At 41.2% G+C, this 19,759-nt stretch overlaps 1 protein-coding gene across 13 annotated transcripts in view; it reads left to right on the plus strand.

Moving 5' to 3' along the window:
* TENM2 (teneurin transmembrane protein 2) overlaps nt 1–19,759 on the plus strand; it is a 685,555-nt gene that overhangs the window by 614,098 nt on the left and 51,698 nt on the right. For all 13 annotated transcript variants that reach the window (XM_065690193.1, XM_065690201.1, XM_065690202.1 and 10 more), the window contains one exon: nt 15,366–15,512. In XM_065690193.1, coding sequence (XP_065546265.1) covers nt 15,366–15,512 — 147 coding nt within the window. The remainder of the gene's footprint in view (nt 1–15,365; nt 15,513–19,759) is intronic.

A 19,759-nucleotide genomic window follows, 5' to 3' on the forward strand; every position in this document is an offset into this window, starting at 1 on the left:
ATCACTCAGCAACCTCTATGGATCCACTGAAGTGTCTCCTGAAGTTGTTAATATTTTCATTCCACATAAAACGTTGTTAAAGTAAACACAGTGTTTATTAAAACCAAATTATTTCCTCTAAGTTTTAAGTCTTCCATACACAGAGAATTCATTAAGTCTGTCTTCTTTGACCAGTAAGTGTATTTCTAGTTAGCATGAAATTCCCAATATCCCTATTACCTAATTTAAAAGTGTTACTGCATGGAAAGTTTTAAGTATGAGATACTTTGAAAAGGGAAATATTTATTCAGCAGAACTGGGGTAATTTAACATATTTGCCTCCTATTTAAGACTGTGCCTCTTTATTCAGCCTTTACAGTTGCAGTTTCCCCTACTACAGTAAGGATTTTTGTCAGCATTTCTGAGATAAACACTGTGTTTGAAAACAATTTCCAGCACGATGTATATAAAGAACCTGATTTCTTAAGCTGGATGTTCCTATCAGTATTAAATGGGAGCTTTCTCAAAAGTTATTTGCAGAATATGGCCCTGGATCTTAATTATTTCTTTTATCTTACGTATTTTATTGCTTTAGATAAAGATGTTACAAAATGTGAGGAGAGATGTCATTCAAATGTGAAGAAACAGCAGCAAAGTGACAAAGAAGATATCTGTTCTTTTCAGTCTTGCTTCTGGTTTTTGTCCTATGACTAAAAATTACAGGTTTCTTAAATACAAACTTTGACAGGGCTACAGCTACTGACTTAAATCAGGTAACTTCATTCCAGCTGAAGAAATAATTAAGATTAGTAAGTTGTTTCGTTCAGAATGAGGAGCTGGTATGCGAGCTGAGAAATGCACTTGAAGGGTCTGAAGTTTACTGAGTTGTACCGTGAGAAGGGCTATGGCATTAAACTGCAGATAGTTTTTCCAGTGAGTGAAACCCAGTTAAAAAGGATTTTTTGCAGAAACTTCCTAACAACTTACAGAAGTTATTATAGCAAATTGGATATGTGCTATGCCTGCTTAAACATATTCCCACATATGTATTTACTCTGAAACCTAAAGCTGCTCCAAAATTCACTTTGCTTGATTAAGACCTGTGGAGATCTCCTGAACCCAGCAGAGTCAAACTGCACCAATCCTCAGCTGAGAGACCTTCAACTGATATTGTGAGGTTGGAAGGTGTCCCTTTGTTAACTAGGCAAGGAATCCAGAGTGGGGGGCTATGGATTTCCTCTTGCAGTGTGAGTCAGAACAGTACTTACGTTCTGCTCTGAAGTGGTGAAACACTGCTATGCAGTGGGGAAGGGCTGCTATATACTGCTTGGTTTCCCAGCTTTGTTCAAATCATTACTGTCTAAAGGAAAGACTAATTAATGTGTGTTTCTAGCATGTTCTTTGGAATGTTGTAACAGTTCAACTATGTCTATGAAAAATTATACTATACCCCACTGAAATTATGGGCAATGGGCAGAGTATGGTAACCCAAGCTACCATTTAATTTGAACACCGAGACGAATGCTGGTCTGCAGAGTGCGCTCACCTTCTGCAAATTTCCCCTTGAACTTTTCTAAGATACTTAATAACCTTGATAGAAAACAGAAAAGTTAAAGGCAGGAAGTGGTGTGTGTTGTTTTCATTTTGGGGGGGGGGGCCTGTGTGGTTTTGGGTTGTTGGAAATGTCTTTTGAGTGGTCTGTGTTACTGTCTGCTTTTGCCTGGTTCTAAACTAAACCAAATATCATGACAATCCATAGTTGTGCACCTTTTCACCTACATGAAACAGGCAATGAAGGATCATAGAATCCTCTTACTCAAGGTGGGGTGATCTCCAGATTTCTTGGCTGCATCTCCAACTCACTTAGGAATCGTGTTTCTCTTCCCAAGGGAAGTGCTCCCAGCAAACAGTCCCACTCTAAGTAATAACATCCTGCCTGTCTCAGCGTGGCTTAAACTGCCAAATACAGATGCAAGGCAACCAAGTCAAAACCTAGTTGGTCCTTCTGATGGATTCAGTGGAATGGAAAAGAAATGCTTTGTCTATAGGCAGAACAACAAAAGTCTTTCTTTCAGAGAAGTAAGGCAATGTGTAGTGAGACGAGGACAGGAGCAGAGCTGTCAGTTGCATGATAGTAAATATTTTTAATGTAAAGCAAGAGGAGCTTTAGGAGTCCTTCTTCTTTCAAATTTCTTCCAAGTGCACATTAAATCCTCTTGCCTTTCTTGGGGGTGAAATGGTGAAGGTTATCTCCCTGGTACATCAAAATCAGTTCCCCAGATTTATTTAGAATTTGAATATCAAGGCAACTGGCTGTGTTTGGAGGATTATGAGTTCTGTTCCTTCACCACTTAGGCAGAGAAAGAAAGAACAAAAAGAGAGCTGCCTGTGCTTTGTCTGAGCATGCAGGGTTGAAAACAGCTCATTTGTGAAAACAACTTTATTATTTCTATAGCTTTTATTAGTTATTTGTGCAGTTGGTAGATATAAAGTTGGGAAATTGAATGATATGCGTGAAGCTTATATATATTGAAAAGAGATGCAGAATGGATGCAGAGCACTTTAGAATTAAAAGCTTGTTTATAAAATGTATTTTACGTAGTGAAATTTTCATCTTCTATCCTACAACTGCCAAACACCCCAGCATACACAAATACAGAACTCAGAATGCACTGTTTATGTATTTTAATTTCTTTTACATGCATTGCCTATGATGTGGCAGAATACCGCTGCTATGTTGTGGGCATTATTTCATCCTTTACATTGGTACATATTTAAAGTCCATAAATTCTAGCTTTAATATATATAAGATATATTTATGCTAATGTTCAAATATCCATTATTTTTTGTCACTTCTAACCATGTTTCAGTGTCACAAATTTTAGTATTCCTGCAAACCTAAGGGGTTCAAGCAGCATTTAGTGTATGTTATCAAGGCTTTTTTCATTCCAAACTACCCCACGGTGCTTCTTAAAAACTTCTTGATTTTCTTCAGTGCTTTCTTTTGATTTTCCTCTGGAACTGCTGAAATGTTCGGACTCTGTAGTCTGAAACCGTACAGTGTGCAGCCATTTATCGGAATACATGTAATTAATACTTCAAAAAGAACAGCTGAAAAATACATCTGTATAGTACTTTTCATCCTGAAGGGATTCCGAAGTTCTGTACCATATTTAAGGGATAGTTGCTCATAGAACATATTAATCTGTTACACAGTAATGGAGGAAAATGAGAACTTACAAGTTAAGGTTCATATTTATTCTTCTGCTAGGGATATCCTGCACATTTATACAGGATCTGCATTTGCATACCTGAAATGTAATTGCTAAATTATAAATTCTGTGCAGGCGTTAATATCTGATGAACAGCAAGTAATTATATTTTGATGATACAGGAGAAAACTGGGATTCCCTGCCCTGAGAAGTATGAATTATACAGCTCTAAAACTGAAGGGATTGCAGATAATTCTGTTTGAAAAGGGATGTCAGGGGGTCATCTAGTCCAACCTCTTCCTCAAAGCAGGGGTAGTTATGAGGTCAGATATTAGACTTGGGCCCATAGTTTTTGGGGCAGACTTCCTACAGTCCTCTGTATTGCACCTTGGGTAGGCTGTTACTTACCACTCAGTGCCCTAGCTAGGTATCCTCTATAGTTTACTCATCAACATGAGTAGTGTGTAACATCTACTTGTTCTCACTACACTACCCTACTCGTGCATGTATGTGTGTGGGCACACATCCCATTCCCTCACAGCCCTGAATATGAACAGGGTTATAAATGCTGGCGTAAATAACTATTAAGTAGTGCTGGTGTAAGGGAAGCAGTTTGGTCACTGAAAATGCTGGCTTAGTTTAGTAGGGCATTTTGGTTGACTTAACTCTTTTTCGTAAAGGTATCTTAAGTATTAAAGGAGTTATGGTCAAAGAGATGCAGTTTGTATTTAGAGCAAAAGTGGATAATAGGTGATTTTTATTTATATATATATATATGTAAGTTCTCACTTACAGGGTGAAGGAATTAATTCCTCTTGTATGCCCTGCGTGGAGGATTTGAGAATAAAGGTATTCTGAAGTCAATGACTTAAGTGAGGAGTATGAGTGTCTTCCCCAAAAATCCCAAACTGTATTAGATCTGGCATATTAGTTTAGTTTTAGTAGGACTTTATAAAAACATTTGGAAATTAAAAACTTGTTGTTAGTGATATTTGGCTAGAATGGGTACATCCAAGGTTCATGCTTCTCTGTGGAATGGTCAGGCACCTGCTTGAAGGGAGCATTCTGCTTCCAAGTTATTCACTACCTTTCAGACAGAAGTGCTAGTCAGCTGTGACCCTTGTAAGAGGCAGGAAGGGCTGTAAAACTACCAGTAGCAGTTTCTAATCCAGGGGTTTTCACCATGCATGGTAGTCACTTAATGCATAGAAACCAGTGAAAACCCATGCTTTTCTGAAGAACAACCACAATGTTAATTTAACTATTATATGAAGGGCTTAGGTACAGCAAAGTGCCATGAACCTTGAAGCTGATTGAAACCCATGTAGTTCTGTTGAATTCGGCTGAATTTTGCCGGTGTGGACCAGCTTGTGTCCTGGCCCTCAGGTGAGAAGCATGAAGAACCGGTCTGGGCAGTGAAGGAGGACGTGATCCCAGGAGGTCTAGGCACTTCAGATTTAACAGTTAATTGTACATTACAACGTGTCAGTTTTTCTCAGGGAGATGAGTTTTCAGTATTTTTAGTATACCTTGTGTCTGACGGGGCTAATGCCAAGGCCTTGTCTGTAGTGTCAGCTTTTGTGTTCTGCACAGCATACCTGTTGGTGGTTGGGTTGTTATCCCTGTTTCTGTGTGGGTGATGCTCCTGTGGAGACCTGGGTTCCCATATGATCATTCTATGTTAGGCCATCATTTCCAGAATGCTAGAAACAATTTTATTGTTTCCAAATCTAATTGAGAGACCTAGATGTCGATGTAAATGTGCAAACACTGTGGAAGACAATGCTTAATTACAAATATCCTGTTCGTAGGGTAGTTTTAGATCTACATAAATGCAGTTATATTTACTGTATCTATACACTGAACTTAACAGAAAATGTCTGATTTGACTTGGTGTTGACCTCTGCCTCTGCACTGAAACTTTGTTGTAACAAATAATGTTGCTTAGAAATATCTTCTGAGCAGTAAAGCCAGTGATAGTGTTTTCCCTCTAAAATTTAAAGTAGAATAAAAAGTGCTGGGTGACATTTGTGTCTGGAGACAAGCTAGCCGGTGACAGTGTAGTCTTCTCTGCTGACCCATCAGGGCATTTATAGGGAAAAAGAACATCTGCCTCACTGGAGGGTTTTCAATCCAACGAGAGAGCTGGGAATACCCTGTACTGCCAGGCAAAGGCTCGGTAGTAACAAGCAATTCTGCCCTTTTCAAGCCAGATTTTTACTTTTTATATCAGCAGAGTCTTAGATTCTAAATCTGTGAAATTTGGGCCTACCTTTGTGGCACCTGCATGTAAAAAAGGATTTAAGGAGTTCAGATCTGAGCAGGTGAAGGGTTGGGCTTGCCTCTCATTTTATACACTGCATTCACAATATCGCTACATTGGGTTCAACTTTGGATAAGCATGGCCCCATGCCATCTCCATCAGCCAGCTGGATAGTTCTGGGAGCACGGGATAAAGTAGCAGCATCCTTTGGTATCTGGGCTCTGTATGAAAACTACATAAAGGAACATGAAGCCAGAAGTAGCTTTAAAATCACCTGACTTCATGCTTTCCTCCAAAGTTAGAATAGAATACTACAGGTACTTCAGTAAGCTGATATGATTCTGAGTTCATAAATCATCTGAGCTGTTAATAAAGGTCAAACTAGGGTGCTGCATTGTTTTCTATCTGAAACAAGGAAAAATTGGGTTACTTATGTTGAATTTTATCGATTTATGTTAGCCAAATGAAACTGAGCTTTTGAAATCAATCTAGTGTCTGGGATTTGACAGCACAATATCAAATATCCTTTTGTCATGTACGGATATCACTTAATATAAGAGTTTTTTGTAGTTTTTCCTGTTTGCCTCTCCCGATGACACGAAGAGGGTAGAGTGGGTAAGGAGTATGGAAATGTGACACAATTCTGTGCATCAGCATATATGGGATTCTTGAATCTTTTTAGTTAACAAGTGTATCTAAAAGTATAGCAACACTTTACCAAGACATTTATTCAGAAAACTTCAAATGTGTGTTTTTGAAAAGCTGTGACTGCCACATATTTCAAATGGCAATAAAGCAAATTGCATTGTGTGCAGGGAGGTTGGGGAGCAATTAACTGTGTGAAGCCTAATTTTTATGAATGAATGACTAAAACTGCCTGCCATAACACTGTGATTAATGTAGGGATTTGAGTTGTTACTCTGTATCTATGTTGTATATTATTTTAAATATGAGGTCAATGTTTTGCTTGTTACTCTTTGATTGACTGAATTCACACATCCTGTCTGATAGGTCACTTTATTATTGCCCTGCCACTAAACTATTTATAGAGATGTTATTTTAGAGATAAATCCAACTTGAGAAGGCTTCTTTCTCAGAAATGATATTACATATTACAAAGGAAGGTGCCAGTCCCTGTATCCAATATCAGAAACATTAATACAGTAAAAGATTATGGTTGTGGTACTGGTTTTATGAATGCAGTTTCACACAGAATTATATATATATTCTAAATGGATTTTGTTACAGTAAGATTAATTTGAAAGAACCAGCTATCTTAAATACAAATTTTACTGCATCTTTTATGTACCTTTTTATTGGGCATTTGAATAGGAGTTGAATGAGAGTCTTGTTTGAAAATACACTGCGTGACTTGCATGTGCTGCTAGGGTCAAATTTTAGCTTGTGCTCAGAATCTCAGCAAATAATCTGCTCAGCCTGTAGAAGAAACTGCATAGCTATGCTGGGCTGCAGCAATGTCTTCTGCCCATGTGTTTCATGTAACTACTTTGCTAATGATGTAACTACTTTGCTGATGCTGGTACACATCTGAAACTCACTGGCTGATCACTGACCAAGCTACTGTGCAGAGTAGGTTTTTGTGCAGGGTATGATGTGTTTCCATGTTAAGGTTAGCAGTACTGGGGCATGCGGTCAGCATGCTGCCTGCACACCATGCTCAGACCTTCCCTTACCCCTGGCCACCCACTGCAGTTGGTGGGTGATGTGGGGCTGTGTGGTGGCAAGATATCATGGACATCCCACATCTGCAGGAATAGATCTAGCCTCCTGCCTGCAGCAGAACACTTCATCTTTTAGCATTGCAGAAGCTTCCCAGTCTTATGACTAAACTTCAAAGAACCATAGAATGGTTTTGGTTGGAAGGGACTTTGAAGGTCTTAGTCCTAGTTCTAGTTCCAACCCCCATCAAAAAAAAACCTTCCCATAAATGCAGTCTTCCTTCCTACATAGAATAATAGAATCCCAGACTGGGTTGGGTTGGAAAGCACCTTAAGATCATCCAGTTCCAACCCCTGCCACGGGCAGGGACACCTTCCACTAGAGCAGCTTGCTCCAAGCCCCTGTGTCCAACCTGGCCTTGAGCACTGCCAGGGATGGGGCAGCCACAGCTTCTCTGGGCACCCTGTGCCAGCGCCTCAGCACCCTCACAGGGAAGAGCTTCTGCCTTATATCTAACCTGAGCTTCCCCTGTTTCAGTTTGAACCCATCACCCCTCGTCCTATTGCTACAGTCTCTACTGAAGAGTCCCTCTCCAGCATCCTTGTACCCTGCTTCAGACACTGGAAGCTGCTCTGAGGTCTCCACACAGCTTCTCTTCTCCAGGCTGAACAGCCTTCTTGAATCTGTCTTTCTTATATACATAAATAGCCCAGCTGGGCTCAGCTGAATCTTTTTGTGTGTACTCAACCTTCTGAGCAGACATGGATTTTTTGACTATTGATCTGTTTGGTTTCCTCAAGTCTCAGGACAGGGTAGCACAAACTCACCCTCTCTTCCCTGCTCAGATGTTGGCAGCTTGACGGTGGGGGGAGCGGTGGTGGGGGTGTAACACCAAAAGCTGATGGTAGTTAGAGAATTCTGTTGGTTGTGCATAAGAGGGAAACCTCAAGGGTGTCTTCCCCTAAGAAAGTAATGGGAGCCCATCTGCTTAGGTCGCTCAAAATGAAGTTGGATAGAGTGGAATGTACTGCTGGGAATAATCCCTTGTCAACAAGGTGAGATGCTCCGACACCCGTGGGGGCTTTATTCAGTCTCAGACTTTTGTGACCTGTATTGCAATGTGAGCTTTTCTCCATGTTTTGGGGGTATTGAGGGGGTTTTTCTGTGGGGTTTTTTTTTTTCTATAGTTCTTGTTTTTCTGAAAGATGCAAGTGACGACTTCTCTTGAGACTCCCTTTTTAATACCAGCAGATCCCTTCGTTTGAGGTTTACTTCTCTTCTTCTAAACACACCTGGTGTTCCCACATTTTTCTATTTCATTGGGAAAGCTGATGTTCTCCAGGTTCTTACCTTTACATGTGAAAGACAGAAATTGCATAGATATGTAGTAGACAGAATTTAGAAAGAAATTCTGTTATGATGTACATATCCCAGGCAATTTAAGAAGCCTTACTTAGTGTTCATAGTTGTCTGCCTCCACAGAAAGTATTAGAGTGGAGGGATTCAGGAGTTTTCAGTTCTCAGCCTCCCCATCTTTTCAGCCTCTTCAATAAATAAATCTAGGTAGCCCATTCTTTCAACTCAGCGTGTATTCCTCCCTCCCAACACATCTGTGAATAGTTATTCCATACATTCCTTTGTTCGATATCTATCTTAAAGAAGTATTAGAACTATTGGGGGTGTTGGGTAATTTTGAAACATGTTTTCTCTATAATATAAAAAGGTAAAAAGAAGCAGCAGCAAGGAAGCCAGTCACAGCATCTTGGTGAGACAGGCTTCTGTGCCACAGAGAAGCTTCCCCTCTGTGTGTGTGAGCTCTGAAACGCCAGCTGCACTGCTGTGGTACTTGAGCAGTGACACCAGGTTTGCGCTGCACTGAAAGGTCTGGTTCATTCTTGACCATTTGTCAATTTGTGTGACTCCTGCTTTGAAGACCTGAGCTAGTGCTTCTGCGTGGCTCTCTGGCCATGCAGAACTGTCCAAACGCACTCAAAGGGGCCTCACCTCTCACTCAACCCATACTATTTTGCATTGACATAGGTTTAGTTACATGGTTTTGGTTAAAGTTTATTTTTGTCAAAATGTTACTCTGTAGAAAATAGCTTGTGTGTGCCTAGCATAACACTATGTGTCATTTTATTTGTATACCCTTTCTTTGGCTTTAGCTAAGCCCTGCAGGCTTTGGAATTGAAGGATTAAAAAATAACAATAGCAAATAAAAAGCATAATTTTATTTTCAGTGTTGCTAGGTACCTCGTTCCATGTACCTCATTTATTATTTGCGAGATAGCCGTAGGCAGACCAGCAACTCACTGAAGGAATGAATGGAAAATATGAAAACAGTGATTATCCTCTAAAACCCAAATTAAACAGGCCATTGTCACTGCTGCTTTTCTGTAATTTCTCTGTATTCTGTAGGTACCATCATCAGACTACTTTTATTTGTTACAGTTCTGTAGTTAACAGCTGTAATGAGAAGAAGAGGATTTTAAATGTGATTTAAATGTAATTTAAATGTTGTCCTTGAAACTCACGCGTATCTCATGAGCAAGAAAACACTGTGCTGTACAACATATTCTCTACTGCTGGACATCTTTACCCATAGGACCACCTGGTCCAGCATCAATTCAGGTCAATGGAAAGACTTCACTGACTGCCAGTGGGCTTTGGGTACAAGTGTGTGAAATGAAGTTAGGTGGAAAGACAAACAAGAGCTAGTGTGTTCCAGACTACAGCTGCACTACACATACACTACAGCTTTGGATCAGAAGGATGCAGCTGGTGTAACCTCTTGGATTTATGTCTGGTTTTCCATGTACAAACTGACTAAAGGCTAAAAACACTGTCCGTTTCTGTAAGTGGTTATATCACCTAGAGTGATTCATATTTCTTTTTCCTCCTTCTCTCCTATTACCCTTTGTACTTTAATTGTAGAGGGAGGCTACCTATTCCTTCAAAGATTGAAAGCATTAAAAAGAAGATTTCTCTAATTTCTCCTTCCCTGTCTGCCCTTTCCCTTCCTTCATTTTCCAGAATGATTTGCCCCACCATAAGTGGAAGTTCTGATGATTATTGAGTTTTAGACTGAAACTACTGATTATTCAGACAGTCTTTATATTTTGATTTATAAAATGTTTGGTTTGGAGTTTTAAAGTAGTTTATGTAAAGGAAAATCTATATATGCCCTGGTAGCTGGCTATACATGTATTTATATACGTGGAGCTTTTCAGTACCGTTGGAAAAGGTACTGAAAAGGAAACAATGAAAAGGTACAATGAAAATGAATGAAAGGTAAAAATTCAAATTTGAAAATTGAATTTTATTTTATTTAAATTTTTCAAATTTGAAATTGAATGAAAGGTAAAAATGATTTTTTTTTTCATTTCAATGAAATTGAAGGTACAATTTTCAGTACAAGGTACTAAAAAGGTACAGTGAAAAGAAACTCCATGCAGAATTTACCCCAAAGTGGATAGAGTCTCTGAGGTACTGTCTACATTCTGGAAATTAATTTGCTGAGTCAAAAAATGAATTAATCACCTTGTATTTAGCCTCAGAATAATTTTACTGTAGATGAAACCTATGAGTCTTCTCTCATAAATATACCTCTGGAGATCACCCAGTGCAACCTCTTCCAGGGCAGGTCACCCAGAGCAGGGCACACAGGAACGTGACAAGGTGGGTTTGGGACGTCTCCAGAGAGGGAGACTCCACAACCCCCTGGGCAGCCTGTGCCAGGGCTCTGCCACCCTCAACGGAAAGAAGTTCTTGCTCATGTTGAGGTGAAACTGGTTGTGTTCTAGTTCATGGCCATTGCTCCTTGTCCTGGCACTGGGCACCACTAAAAAGGGGATGGCACCATCCTCCTGGCACCTGCCTCTGAGATACTGATCTGCATTGATGGGATGCCCTCTCAGTCTGCTCTTCCCCAGACTGAACATGCCCAGCTCCCACAGTCTCTCCTCATAAGGGAAATGCTTCAGGCCCCTGAACATCCTTGTGGCCCTGACTATGGCAGTGGTGGTTGTTTTCTAGACTCACTATTTGTTTTTCTGTTGTGGCTATGAAAAACACTTTAATTTGTATTGTTGTAGCATCTTCTAGGCCTCCTCATGGACTGTGGCATTGTGCAGCTCTACAAACAAGTAACAAAATCTAAGTGCTTCCGTACAGGAGCTTTCTTTTCCTAATTTGTCTAAGCAAAGATCTCCATCCTTTTTGATCCATTTTCTCCATTGATACTGAGAATGTGAAATAGGATCAACATAATAACTGTATACATGAAGTTGTAGTTGACTAAATATTCCTCATCCTATTGATGTGTTCTCATTCTTCATAGTGCTTTGTTAAATATTGTCCTATCTTTCTGATAATACATTATTTACTTAGCATCTTTGGTAGGTCCTCTTCCTCTTGGTAATACGCAGTCAAGAGACAGAAATCTAATTAATTCCTAGACAAAGGAATTCAGCTATTTTACGGCAAGTTACCACACTTTTCCTTAAGCCATAGTCTTCACATGTTGTAATCAAGTATTTATTTGTGATACATATCACCAAAGTTCCTCTCTCTGTCACCATATGTGCACGGAAACAGATAAGCTGAAGAAATGTAAGTGCTGTTTTACTTGTAAATGGATATGTCCCTGTATTAAAGCCCCAGTTAGCAGTCCCACGGGCAAGTCACAGGCTGCAGCGGTGTCAATCTAGCACTTTAAACAAGTACTTTCTTCTTTTTTTTTTTATCTAGCTTTTTGACATTTTTCCATTAAGTATACAATAATAGAAAAGATGAGTAGAATTTCTCTACACACCAGGAATAGCAGCCTGTCTCCTTAGCATGAAGGGCTCTTTTCTGTGCCGTGACTGAGAGCTTCATACTATGGCAGATTGCTTCTTAAGGTTAGATGTTGATAGCCCTTCCCTCTAACTGCCTTATTCTGTGAGTGAATTCATAAGACAGCCAGGAGGCAATGCGGTGTTCTGTGTGAGCTGGAGTGCAACATGAAAGCAAGCTTGAACAGAGCACTTGGTGTTAGGACGTGCTTCATACAGTGTGCATGTCCAGCAAAGACCGTATTGTATGTCCAGCTGGGAGAACCAAGCACTTCCTGAGGCTCTGGGGGCTCCTCAGTTAGACATTTTGTGACCTTGCCCAGTGTCAAAACCTGCTGGAGGGTATCAAGACCCATTAGCCACATGCAGATGCTGTGTGTGACCAGGATGTTCATCCGTACTAATCACTGCACACATGCACATATACAAAGATTTAAATTGAGTGCGCTATTCAGTGCACTGCCCAAATATAAACTCTTTTTAGAAGAAAACTTGTTATTAATAGATCATAGTGGAGCTCTGCTGTCAGCAGAACTGCCAATATGTCAACAGGCTTTTAGAACAAGTTTTGGTCTAACAAACTATAATACTATGTAAATACTTGCTTGAAGAAACAAAGTTATAAACAGAAATGCATATATGCACACATGCATGAATGGAAACACAGGTAACCATGCCAAATATCTAAAGAGTTGTCCATTACTTAAAACTGTTTTGAAAATTAATACAGCATTCAGTTAATAGATCCTTTAAGGAAGACAATATTGTCAAAGTACTTGGATCTTATTATAATCAACTGCTGGTTTTTAACCCTTCCTTCTGATATTTATGTTATTGAAGCGCAAAGTCTGTCTTTGGAAGGCCAGAGTTTAAATAGATTCCATAAAGGTAGCATAGTGTTACCTAGCAACACCATGTCTAACCCAGTGATGCTTGCTTCTCTCTTTAGGCTAAACGCAAAGTCATGTCCCAGCGCACGTAAAACTTTCTGAGCTTTTGTTAGCTCCCCACTGTTCATGTTTTCATCTTGCTCATATGATGCAAAGCAAACTGCTTCAGTGATTTAATTCTCCTCAGTGCCTCATCCTGTGTGTATATTCACAATTACTATTTGGTTTTCATTTAAAATGAATAATTTGGCCTACAGTATGATGCCTCCCCTCAAACATTATCATTTTGGTCATTCAAACAACCTGACGAAAGAGAGGAAAAAATGCCTTGAAAATATATTACCTGTGCCGCAAAATAAGTGCAATTTTTTTTATAGCTAAGCTATGTAATGCCAAAGTAACCTTACAGCTAAGTGAAAGGGGGCTGTATTTTTTTATATGCAAAAGCATTGAAATAAAATTTCTAGGACTTGGTTTTAGCTGCTAATACCTTTCTGTATAAAATATACTGAATGGTCTGGCAGAGGCCTGGTGTTTTACTCCACAGAGCTTTGGTGGAGATGAAGCTGCTCTGCCAGTGCTAGAAATGATGCAGTATCTGGCACCTGAGTAGGAACATGCCCAGGAACTTTGGTTGCTGTTGTACATAAAGAACCTTTTCTGTAGGACAGGTGGGGTCTCAGCCTAGCACCTTCATCAGGCCCAACATTCATTTATTTCTGGGGTTTTTTAAGGAGTATAAGAAACTTTCCTAATCATATAAAAAATTAATGTGGCTGTGGACTCCTGAATCACTGTAAATGTCTCAGGTAACAATGCAGTGAGGAAAAGTAAAAGTGGATGCTTACGTAGTGTGATAGAGTTGTGTGAGTACCAGGGATACAAGGCAGCTCGCTGTTCCCACACATGAAACTTGCAGCAGTGTGAAAACCAGTACGAGACAGGAGGAGCTTCCCTCCTTCACCTGGCTCCAGCAGAGGCAGCTGGGAGGAGCAGAAAGGCACAAACTCAGAGCTGTGGCTTTCTGAACAGGCTTGAGGAAACGCAGAGACAATCCGGTGATCTCTGGAGGGCTGCTCAACCTGTAGCACTGCCGGGAAAGCTGTGCTGGTTTGACAGTTGCTCCTGTTCCCAGTCACCTGCGGAGGCGAAGGGGCACAAAGGCAACTGTCATCTTAGTCTTTCTCCAGTGATGCACATCTGAAGTGGTGCTGCTCAAACAAAACAGACATATTTGCTTTCAGGATATTGCCTCCTTCACAGCTGCTGCAAAGAGTATCCACACTCTGGTGGGGTGCCCATTAGCTCTTTGGAACTCTTAAAATGCCTGGGGAAGTGGAGTGCTTACTTAATAGCCACACCTTGGGATTATGGTGGCAAATGCAAAGGACTAACCCAGCCAGTCGGTGAGACCTGAGAGGGCTGCAGCAGGTCCCTGCAGACCTTGATGCCAGCAGTGACTCATCACTGCTTGTGGAGGGGAAGATGAGAGAGCATGAAGCTTTCTGAGCTGTTTGGAGATTAATTTTCTGCCCAAATGCATCAGCAGTGAGATTGATTGTTCCATGTCCTCTGGTGGTGGTAGAGATGGCAGGATTATCTACTTCCAACCCAAACAAGAGAGTCTTTGAATAACTGGGACCCAACATCTATTGTCAGTAAGGCAACATGAAAAGGTGTGATGAGAAGTCTGCTGCAGGACTCTTAAACCTTCTATCGCCTCAGGCAAACAGACATGTTTGTGTGGCTTGGGTGTTAATGCATTTGTTTGTATATACTAAGGCTGGAAATTGGTTTTCTTACCCTTTTTTTATCATGAATATTCAGTAAGAGACTTAGTTTCAGGAAAAAGCAGAGTATTCTGTTACCTATGGACATTCTGGTAGACCATATAAGCACCTTACTAATGAATATTTTTGATTTTAATTCAGCTCATGCTATACAATGTCATGTGATATCCATAGTCAAGTCAAAACAGGCATCTTTTGTGGCATCTCTCTTCTAATGGAATGTTGTCACAAGTACATTTAGTGTAAAATAAGTAGGTCTTTTTAAATGGCTGCTAAAAATACTTTTATAGCTATTTATTGAAACTGTGTTTAGAGAAGCTCTGCAGAATTATGCAGTGCACAATATAAAAGGCACTCTGAACATTGACAAGCTTGTTGAAGAAGATGTTCTCCCTCATGTATGTGTAGCCACACATGTACATTGGGAAAAATGAGGGGCTGTGATCTTCTGTCAGCAGACTGCAATTTCTACCAACTCAAGCTCTTAACCTTTACTGGGTCCCCAAGGTACACATTATATCTGATGGCAGGAGTGCTTCTGCCTTCTGGCTTGAGGCAAACCCCCATTGCTCTGAGGTATTCTATGGCTCTGGGCCAGGAGAGCACTTGTCCCACCAACAGAACGAGCCCTTTTGTGTGCACAGTGATGTTGTGACCGGTCTGAGCGGCAGCGTGCGCCAGGGCCATGTCCTCACCTTCTCCATTTCTTCAACCAGATGGGTGCCCCGACCTGTGCAACGGCAACGGGAGGTGCACGCTGGGCCAGAACAGCTGGCAGTGCGTCTGCCAGCCCGGATGGAGGGGGCCCGGCTGCAACGTCGCGATGGAGACGGCCTGCGCGGACAGCAAGGACAATGAGGGAGGTGAGCACAGCCCTGCAGCCCCGGTCGCCCCACAGCACCGCGTTCCACCGCTTCCCTCGCGAGTCGTTTCCTTTCAGGAGGACCTGGGCTGTCGTTGCTGTCAAGTGCTGTTCACACCATCACCAGGGCTGAAGGGCCCTCTGGGGGTCACCCAGTGCAACCCCTGCCAGGGCAGGTCACCCAGAACAGGGCACACAGGAACGGGTCCAGGTGGGTTTGGGACATCTCCAGAGAGGCCAGTGCCCTGTGCCAGGACTCTGCCACCTGCAATGGAAAGAAGTTCTTGCTCGTGTTGAGGTGGAACTTTTTGTTGTTACATTTCTTTTGAAACAAATGAGACCAAGTGAGCTGTGGCCTCATGCAGGGACCTGGTGACCTGCAAGGGACATGGTGACCTGCAAGGGGCATGGTGACCTGCAAGGGGCATGGTGACCTGCTGGGATGTGGTGACCTGCAAGGGACATGGTGACCCACAGGGATGTGGTGACCTGCAAGGGACATGGTGACCTGCAGGGACGTGGTGACCTGCTGGGATGTAGTGACCTGCAAGGGACGTGGTGACCCGCAGGGACGTGGTGACCCGCAGGGACATGGTGACCCGCAGGGATGTGGTGACCCGTAGCATGGGTCAGGAGAGCACGGGCAGGCACAGTCCCACCCCATCCTGCTGAGTCTGGGTGCGGAGCATGGCCCAGGACAGAGCTTTTCCTGTGGGCTGTGGGCACAGGTGAATGGCAAGGCAGCTGCCGCTGTGCACGTGCATCGTGGCTGGCTGGCCAGGACATTTAGCAGTGCTTTTCCTGCTCTGTGCTGGAGGCCAGGGTCATGCTCTCACACACACAACCTGTGTATGTGGCTGTACTTGCTGTCATGTTCGTGTGCCAGACTTCGAAGGGCTGAGCGAGGTGCGCTGAGCAGTCACATGAGGTAAGGCTCTGTTTACTGTCAAAAGTAGCTGTAGTGTATCTTATTTTGCAAAGCTTTCCATGGTGTATGTTCTATGGTATTTCCTAAAACTGCAAGGAAATATTTGGCTTATTTGAATGGCTGCTTCAAGAGTAAAATTGTCATTAAGATTAGTGTTTTAATTCTATAGAAGATTTTAGGGTGTGGAAATTGTTCATAAGTCCCAAACTGAGGAACAGGTATATTTGGGTTTGATCACATGATATTAACCACATCTGAATATCATCCCCTAGCCCTAATCTGTAACTCCTGTTAGGTCCTTGGTTTCACATGTGATCAGTGCTACCAAAATACTTGAAAAGATCTAGAACTGATTCAGTTTCAGAAAACTGGAACTTGCTTTATCTCTGTGACTGAATTAAGACCAGAATGTAACTGCCAGATTACATTAGTTGGCTTTTAACTGTACAACAAAACCCACTAAACTTGTGTTAATATGCAATGTAAGAAACTAAAAGGTGAACTGCTCAGGTTTTCAGATTTGACAGGCTTTGAAGATTATGGAGGAAAATTTGAAAATGGATATGGCATCAGATTTTCATCAGAGTAAAGAATGAGTATGGAAAACATTATTAGAAGTTCTTGACTAAGACATTTATTTACCCATCCAAGACCATATTCTGCACTTGTGAAACATGCAAATGGGAAAAAACGACCAGCGGGAGCATTCAGCCATTCATCCCAATTTAAAATTGCAGAATTCTAAAAGTCTGTCAAAATCAAAGAATACGTAGAATAAATATGCCTATAATAGATGTATAATGTTAATCAGCGTTAATGTGAAAGGTGCGTGGTTTCTGGTTTGCCCTAGTTGCACCTCAAAGAAAACTGTTTGGTCTAGCTGAAGGCCAGAGAGATTGAGGGGAGAGCACTTGGGTCGTTCTCAATGCTTGCAGGTTGAAGTCATGATTTTCCAGAGGCTGGAGTGGTTGCTGCTCGTTGCTCCGTGTCAGAGTGTAGATGGTTTGAAAGTGTATGCCTGTTCCAAGGTACAAACAACCTCAAAAGTCCATTTGACCCACATGTTTCACATGGGGATTTTGTGATAAAGGCAGAAATGAATCCTTTGTTTTCTGACCCTTAGCTCAGGAGTTCAACCCGATGATCATTACTACTCTCCAACAGCCTCATCCTCATTAGGTTTCTGTAGTTTTTCTGCAGGGGAGAGCAGGAGATGTCCAGCACATGCTCAGCTGCTGTTTTACATACCCTTTTAAGCTGTACCTGAAAACATGAACAGACAAATGCTTTACCTCAGCCACACTGTGTTGTGTGCACAGCTGAGGTGGCACAGGCTGTGTGGCATGCAGAACTCTGCTGTCTCTCTCATGCCTTGGTGATTTTTGCTGTTTCAGTTTGCTTTATTGTATTTTGAATTTCTGATTTCTTTGAAATGGCATGGGGTTCTTCCCAATATGTGCTGTAAGGACAGAGCCTTTGTCATTCCCATCTGTTTGGCAAACCATCAGTCATAAGAGTGACATCAAAACTCAAAACTGGATATAACATTAATCCTTAATACTTGGTATCTTAGAATGCAGTTCTGCCTTTGCCTTACTAGTCTTTGTGCGTCTGGTTCACTACATATCTGGCCAGGGGCACATCCTGTGACCTGTACGTTTATCAGTGCTAACACAGGTGAGAGCACAGGAGTGTGCAGGAATGGAGAGGAAGGAAAGAAGGAATGTGTACTCTGTGCTTCAGGCTGCACCTTTGTATAATTGTGACTGAGCATATAGAGGAGCAGATAAAATTAAGTTTTCTCATTAGACAAAACTGGAAGCTGTACCATGGGAACCAATGTTAGATTCAGCTAGTTACCAGAACCCCAAGTTTCATATAAAGTGAAAGATTATTGAAAGTTAAACAAATTCCCTCTCCTCCCAGTCACTCTTTTCATTTGCAACTCAACCAAGTTTATTTGCAGCAAAATGGTGAACACGCTTGCTGCTCCATTACCAACATTGCTCTGCTAACATAAGCAAGTATGTTAAGTGGAGCAGTAGTGAAGATGCAAGCTGTTCTTTCAGAAGGCAGTAAGGTAGCTGGAAATACAATTTTTGCCTAAATGAGGTCCTTATCTGGACAGCTGAACTTCCTTCTTTCTGTCCCTCTATTCATGTTGTTAAAGTAAGTTGCCTCAGCAAGTCACTCGGATCATTTACTGCCTTCCATTCTTCCCCATGCAGCAACAAATTTAACATATTTTGGAGCATTTTCACTGTTCAGCCATTCTTACTGCAGTTGTATCTCACAATCAGACTCAAAGGCCTTGGCCCAAGTCTTCATTTCATGGATGTCAAGAAGAGCATTGCCACTGACTCCAAAGGGATTCCCATTTGTCCTGTTTTGTCTCATTATCTGCCACAATGCGAACTCCATACCATAGTTCAGAAAGAGAAAAATGAAAGATTATACTTAGTATTTTTCTTCCAGTTTAGATTAATTCCCTTTAGTTGGCTTATTCCTAGAAGAGGCAGATGTGTCCCTGTCTTGCTGAGACATACAAATCTTCATTTTAAATGGGATGTCAATGTGCATTACTCAGATAAATAAAATGGATTTCCAGGGAAGAGTGTCCAAAGCTGTTCTCTCGTCCTAGGGCTGTTCAGGTAGAACTGTGCATGATCCAAGGTAGCACTGGGAAATTCACTTGTATTTGTCCTCACCATCCCATGTCAAATTTAGACATGGGCTCACCTGGGCCTTCATTATGAACCTATTCAGGGTAACTATGGTGTGTAGGCTACTTTGCTGGAAAAGCTTGAAAATCCCTTACTTATCCATCTGTTTATCTATTTATGTATCTTTATGGAGGAAGCCAAACTGAAAAGTAAGGGGGTTCTGGCACTGACTCACTTTAAGAATCTTTTGAAATTGGAAAATTATTCTGTTTTCCAAATCACGTTTGTATTACACAATTTACTCACTGCGGCCACTTCTAAATCTAATCCTTTCCATAATCAGTCCCTCAGTAATCTAATAGTTATTAAGCATCTTTTGGAGGGATTAGAAATAGCTTTATTTTAAGACCTGTAATTGTGATTACGATGTATAATCCCCCCAATAGACATGTATAACCATTTAAATCATTGTGGATTTATTTTAGGAAATTAAGGGATTAGAAATGATATTTTGAGGAATGGGAGAAGGTACATTGCTTTTTAAGTCATATTTCTTTTGATATATTCATAAGGAAACCAATATTTAGACGCATCTTTTTACACTAACTATTTTATAAAAATTGCTTGTTCCTAAATTGAAAAAGGTTTCTGGTATCT

Source organism: Lathamus discolor, chromosome 10 (genome assembly GCF_037157495.1).
Source record: "Lathamus discolor isolate bLatDis1 chromosome 10, bLatDis1.hap1, whole genome shotgun sequence".
NCBI classification, from domain to species: Eukaryota; Metazoa; Chordata; class Aves; order Psittaciformes; family Psittacidae; genus Lathamus; species Lathamus discolor.